The sequence below is a fragment of the Oreochromis niloticus genome, linkage group LG18, assembly GCF_001858045.2.
Source record: "Oreochromis niloticus isolate F11D_XX linkage group LG18, O_niloticus_UMD_NMBU, whole genome shotgun sequence".
In the NCBI taxonomy this organism is placed as follows: Eukaryota; Metazoa; Chordata; class Actinopteri; order Cichliformes; family Cichlidae; genus Oreochromis; species Oreochromis niloticus.
In genome coordinates this window covers 1398776-1404082 of record NC_031982.2, presented here as the reverse complement: position 1 = coordinate 1404082, position 5307 = coordinate 1398776, and the positions used below count along the sequence as shown (strand labels likewise).

Sequence of the window (5307 nt, the reverse complement as noted above, 5' to 3'; positions counted from 1 at the left end):
TGTGTGTTTTACATTATTTGGGCTACAAATGGTCAGATTTCCTCAGTGGCGAAACATTTACAAAAAACAAATAGAAAGACCAACAAACTGAGAACTCACTATTTTATGCATTTATTTGTGCCAGCACTGTACCTCCATATCTGATTGAGTGGTGATCGTTATGGAGGGTGGGGTTCAGGTCGTGCCAAACGCAAGGCTCTTACGTTTTCTGTCTTATTATACAGTGACGTCGTTGCCACAAACTACTTTAACACCCCGCAGTGCATTCGGACACAGCACTGCACCCAGCTCTTTAAATTGACGATAGTAATGGTATTTGTTTTTCTCGCTAAAAGGCGACACACTGCACTTCTCTCATTGTCAGCAGACGGAAGATACAGCGCCGATTAGAGGAGCAACAAAGGAGTGTGTATGTATGTCTTTTGTTGATTGGCTGAACCGTGACCACTCTTCCCACAGCCTGCCGCTCACGGAGCTGCGCGCAGATATATTGAGTGCACAGACTTAAGCCAGTCCAGTTTCACAGCCCGCCGCTACCCCCAAGGGCACAAGCGGACGAGGAAATCTCCGAGCGGCTTTATTTTCTGTTAAATTAAAGCAGAGGTAAGAGCGCGAATACTTTTTTTAAGTAATGCACCGGTGCTTATACTACCCACTATATCTACAGCTAGTAAGAAATCATAGAGAATTAGGCACATCACCTGAAGGCGCACTCCCTTTGGGGAACTTTCACAGTTTGCGTTACGTCTTTGCCACATTTTTTTTTTTAAATTTTAATTTTCACTGCTCATAAAAGGTGGCATTATATATTGTTACTAGTTCATTAAAACCAGTAGTATCAGTAGTGTATTTGGTACTCAATTGAACATTTGACTTAAAATTATTAATTTAAAAATTATTTTTTTCCTCCCTCCCCTCATTTCCGTACTTAGACCATGGCTTCCCTCGCATACAGCAGCTGCATGTGGATGATGGTTCTGGGCGTTTGTGTGTCACTTGTGGTTGGAACAGACTGCGGGAAGGAGTGTGCACTTTGCGTATACCATCTGCTGGGACAACAGTCTGGTTTCTCATCAATGGTAATGTCGCTATATATTACTTTGTTTATATTTCTTAAAAAGAGACACATGAATAATTCATAAATTGTAATCAGTGAGTTGATAGTGGCACTGTGCCGTCTGTCCACGGTCAGTCTGACTTTTTATACAAGCCATGAGTCAATTTTTCTTCTCCCCTCAAAGCAATTTAATTTTGTCATAGTTCATACAAATACATGTAAAGTGACATTTACAGTGTTCAGCAAACATATTACGACACAACTTTTTGTCTTTCCTGTTCTTTTGTACTTGATTCTTTGCCGTTCCGTTTTGTATGCTTTACACTGTTTTTTTCTTTACTAACTTAAATTTCCGTCTCTGTTTTCCTTTTTTATTTCCCTTCTCATTTCCATAGCTTTCCTTTTCACATATGTAGACTCAGTTATACCAAATTAGACGACAGTCATAACTCTAATCTCTCACGGATTTCCACCCATGTCAATTTTTCTGTATATTATGTTATTCTCGCTCCTTGATTTGATTTAGCCTTTTCCTCTTTTCACGCCTCCTTTTTCCCTTTAAATGCCACTTGCAAGATCTGTTGATGGCTATAATATTGATCTGGCATTCGAGTTCTTCAAACTGCAAATGCATTTTATCGTTTCCCTGCCTTTTCTTTCCATTTAAGACCTCGCACTCTCCATGTTTTATATTTGTAGTAATGTTAATAGTAATGCCAGACTTCCAATAAAAGATTATTGTTTTAGGTTTTTCTCAAAACTGAAATAATTCAGACGCTGATGTTTCAATTACTTTGAGTATGCAGCATGTGCAGTTACAGCCTTATGTGCTTCATGTTGAGACCCAGACAAGTTAAAATATTGAGCAGAGAATTAAAAACTCTTTATGTTTGGAACATATATTTTGCATTGTTTCATATTCAGATAGAACTACTCCATATTATATTTTACATGTGAAAGAATTTAAAATCATTTCATTAATTATCAGTGCATTTAGTGTATTTAAATTACTTCTTACTTCACTAAATGGTATCTACTGAGATCTGATTTACAGAACCTTAAATTTTGAAGAGGCAATTACACTGTTTCATATTATAACACATAACAATGTATGTGTATGTGTGCATATATATATATATATATAATGTACATTATTGTCTGTAGGGAAAAAGGGATAAATATGTACTAGGTGCTAATATATTCTAATATATTCCCAATTCAATTTTTCAGTCTTCAAAAGCAAATGGCACTGAAAGCTAGCTGAGGCACAAATTCTCCCTACATGCTATCGAACATTTTTTTCGAGTCAACATATTTGTGATGACTTTAAAAAGTGAAATCCAATCATACCAAGAGGTTACGTGCAGATTATCCTCACAGTGTGTAGCTCAAGGGCCCAGCAGTTGCATTTATTATGACTATGCTCCTTCGCTTGGAGTTAAATGAATTCATAATTTAAGCAGGTTTATATTAGATGTATCCGCTACACTGATAACAGGTGAGGAACAGATGAGACGTCTTGTGGGAAATGTATGTTATTGTTAAAGCGATTGCTACGACCGTGGACCTGTTGTAATGTGTTCTTGTTGATTGTTTCTCTGCACTGTTGAGTTTATGCCTTTGCTGTCTTATCATGACACAGTTTGTGTCTTTGTGTGTATGTTTGTGTCAGCCTCTCTTCAGGTTCAGTAACATTTCATTAGGTAACAGTGTCATGGTTTAATAAAGAGGGGAAATAAAACAACAGTAACAGAAGAATAAACCGTTAAGGGAAGACTGAAAAATCCTTCATTCTTATATTATTATCATTTGTATGTGACAAAAAAGTAAAACAATATCAATTTCTTTTCTATTTCAATCCCTTTAAACAAGCACAAACTGGATTAGAGAAACTTACATTTAGTGATCACAGTCTCACATAGTTGTTATCACAAATAATATATAACATGTGCAACAAGCTCAGGCTCTAGCTTTCATTCAAAAAATAAACTGTTGCTATATATTGCCAAGAAATTCTTAGGTAACCTGTCTTCTTACCAGCTACTTTGTTCAGGGGACAGATTGTGTGATTTCCCACCAACACTCAGATTATTCAGCATGTCTCCAGCATGTCCTCAGAGCTTAGTAAACCTGCTTTGTGTTTTATGTGCTGCCCTGAGCAGAAGATGTTGCTGTTACAAAATCTTGGACTTCAGGTGGAATTTGGTGTGGATATTGCATGCTGTTCTTCTCTTAAAATGTACTTTAGTTTCTTTTCTTTTTAGAAATTTTAATTGCTTGTGCTGCCCTCTTAACCAAGAAGAGAACTTAATGGGAAACTTGTGGCTAAAAACAGGACAAATAAATAAAAAATAACAAGAAAAAAAATCTTGGAACAGTTTCTAAAAGTCAATAATGGGTCTTATTATACCTCACCTTTTTAAAATACACTTTCCATAAATACATTTCTGATGTCTAGAAGTAGTCCTGGTACTTTACAAAATGAACATGTCTCATTGACACTTATATTATTAAAAAGGACAGAAAAAGAGCTGTAAGAGGTATTAGCTTTATAAATAGTATAGAGACGGAATATAACTTCTGAATATAAAGGAAGACAGAAACATTTGAACAGTTGTTCATCATTATTGATAGTTTTATTGATGTTTTTGAAGAAAGATGGTTCAGCATGGACTGCTAAATGAAGCAGTCATTTATAGTGTCCAGCTCAAGCTGAAAAACTGATTCAAATGAATATTTAACTGGATAAAACAGTGAGTTGTACTTGGAAGCTATTGCATTTATGAAAGACTTGATAGCAATTTGGGTTTTTTTTTTCAGACATGCTCTCCTCAGTGTGATGGTGGGTTGGACAGCCAGAAGCTGCGCCTGTGCCAGGACTTACTGCTGGAAGAGGAAGGCCACATTCCAATGGATGCTTACCCCAATGAACAGGGGGCGCAGGAAGCAGAAGGTACCCTGAACACTGATGATGAGTTTGCAAGATCACCAGAACAACAAATGTCCAAGAAGTATGGTGGCTTCATGAAACGCTATGGTGGCTTCATGTCTCGCCGCTCATCCTCTACAGAGGGCTCACTAGAGGAAACCAGAAACCAGAATGATGAAGAAAACCTTCACCTGGACATCCTAAAGATCCTTAATACAGAAATTGGGCGTAGCAATAAGGGGGTTGATCAGGGAGGTGAGGTAGTGAAGAGGTATGGAGGTTTCATGCGTCGGGCTGAAGGGGAGGTTGCGCAGGGTGACCTGCTAGAGGCAGTGTTAGGCCGAGGCCTCAAGAAACGCTACGGAGGGTTCATGAGGCGTGTGGGTAGGCCTGAGTGGCTGGTGGACAGCAAGAATGAAGGGGTGATGAAACGAGCTTCGGAGAACGGTGGTGAGCTACAGAAGAGATACGGTGGCTTCATGGACTAGGAGAGTTATGACACCCCAGTCCCTCATCCGTCCAACCTTATCAAGTAATTACCTTGTTATCAGAACTTTTTTGGTGTTTGTGTAAGTTGCCTGCCCACCTATACTGAATTAAATCTCATCTTCCTTTGCATAATGTGCTGATCTTTGGTTTGACTGGTCATGTAATGATATAAAGAAAAAATATGAACATGCACTGTTCAAATGTATACAAGCCATTATTCAATGTTTATGTTTTTCATGACAATATTATTTATTAAAAGAATATGTTAATCAACATGTGTGTGTTCACATTATAATTTCACAAAGTCAAACATGTTTGAGTTTGTGTTTGTAGGCTCAGAAAAAAATCAAGCGCTCTCCTTTAAATATGCAAATATTTGCTGCACATCAATAAAGACAAACAACTTATGACTGGCTGCTATTGTAGTTTTTATAATAGTGATACTGTAATAAAAATAAAATATAAACACTGCAATTTATATAAAAATGACTAAGAGTATGTAAAAAGCTGTATACATGTGTTTAAAGATTTTTTATATATAAATCAAAATATAAAAGCAAGAATAGCTTATATTGTCTGTGGGTTTACCTTTCTGGATAAACTGGACTTCAACACACTGAACAAATAAATCCTTTGTCTACACTGTGTTTTCAAAAAAGGTATACGCGATAGTTTTTAAACCGTAATCCAGTCACAAACCACAGAGCAAGTGTCAGGACATTAATATCTGAGTGGGTGGCGGAAAGTGTAGTTTCACTTCACCTACCGCCTACTGGTGATGGCCAGAGGGGCCGATGGCACGATATGGCAGCCTTGCTTCTGTCAGTCTGCC

General features: G+C 37.5%; 1 protein-coding gene across 2 annotated transcripts; it reads left to right on the top strand.

Moving 5' to 3' along the window:
• Positions 1-246: 246 nt before the first annotated feature.
• LOC100706693 (proenkephalin-A) lies at positions 247-4882 on the top strand. 2 transcript variants are annotated; one of them, XM_013265053.3, is made up of 3 exons: positions 247-409; positions 933-1079; positions 3878-4882. In XM_013265053.3, exons 2-3 carry the CDS (start codon positions 936-938, stop codon positions 4472-4474), a joined length of 741 nt encoding a protein of 246 aa, XP_013120507.1. In that variant the 5' UTR covers positions 247-409; positions 933-935; the 3' UTR covers positions 4475-4882. The 2 variants fall into 2 exon arrangements, with proteins under 2 accessions (XP_013120507.1, XP_003456767.1); XM_003456719.5 differs by having other exon boundaries at positions 249-603; positions 3878-4750.
• Positions 4883-5307: the final 425 nt, after the last annotated feature.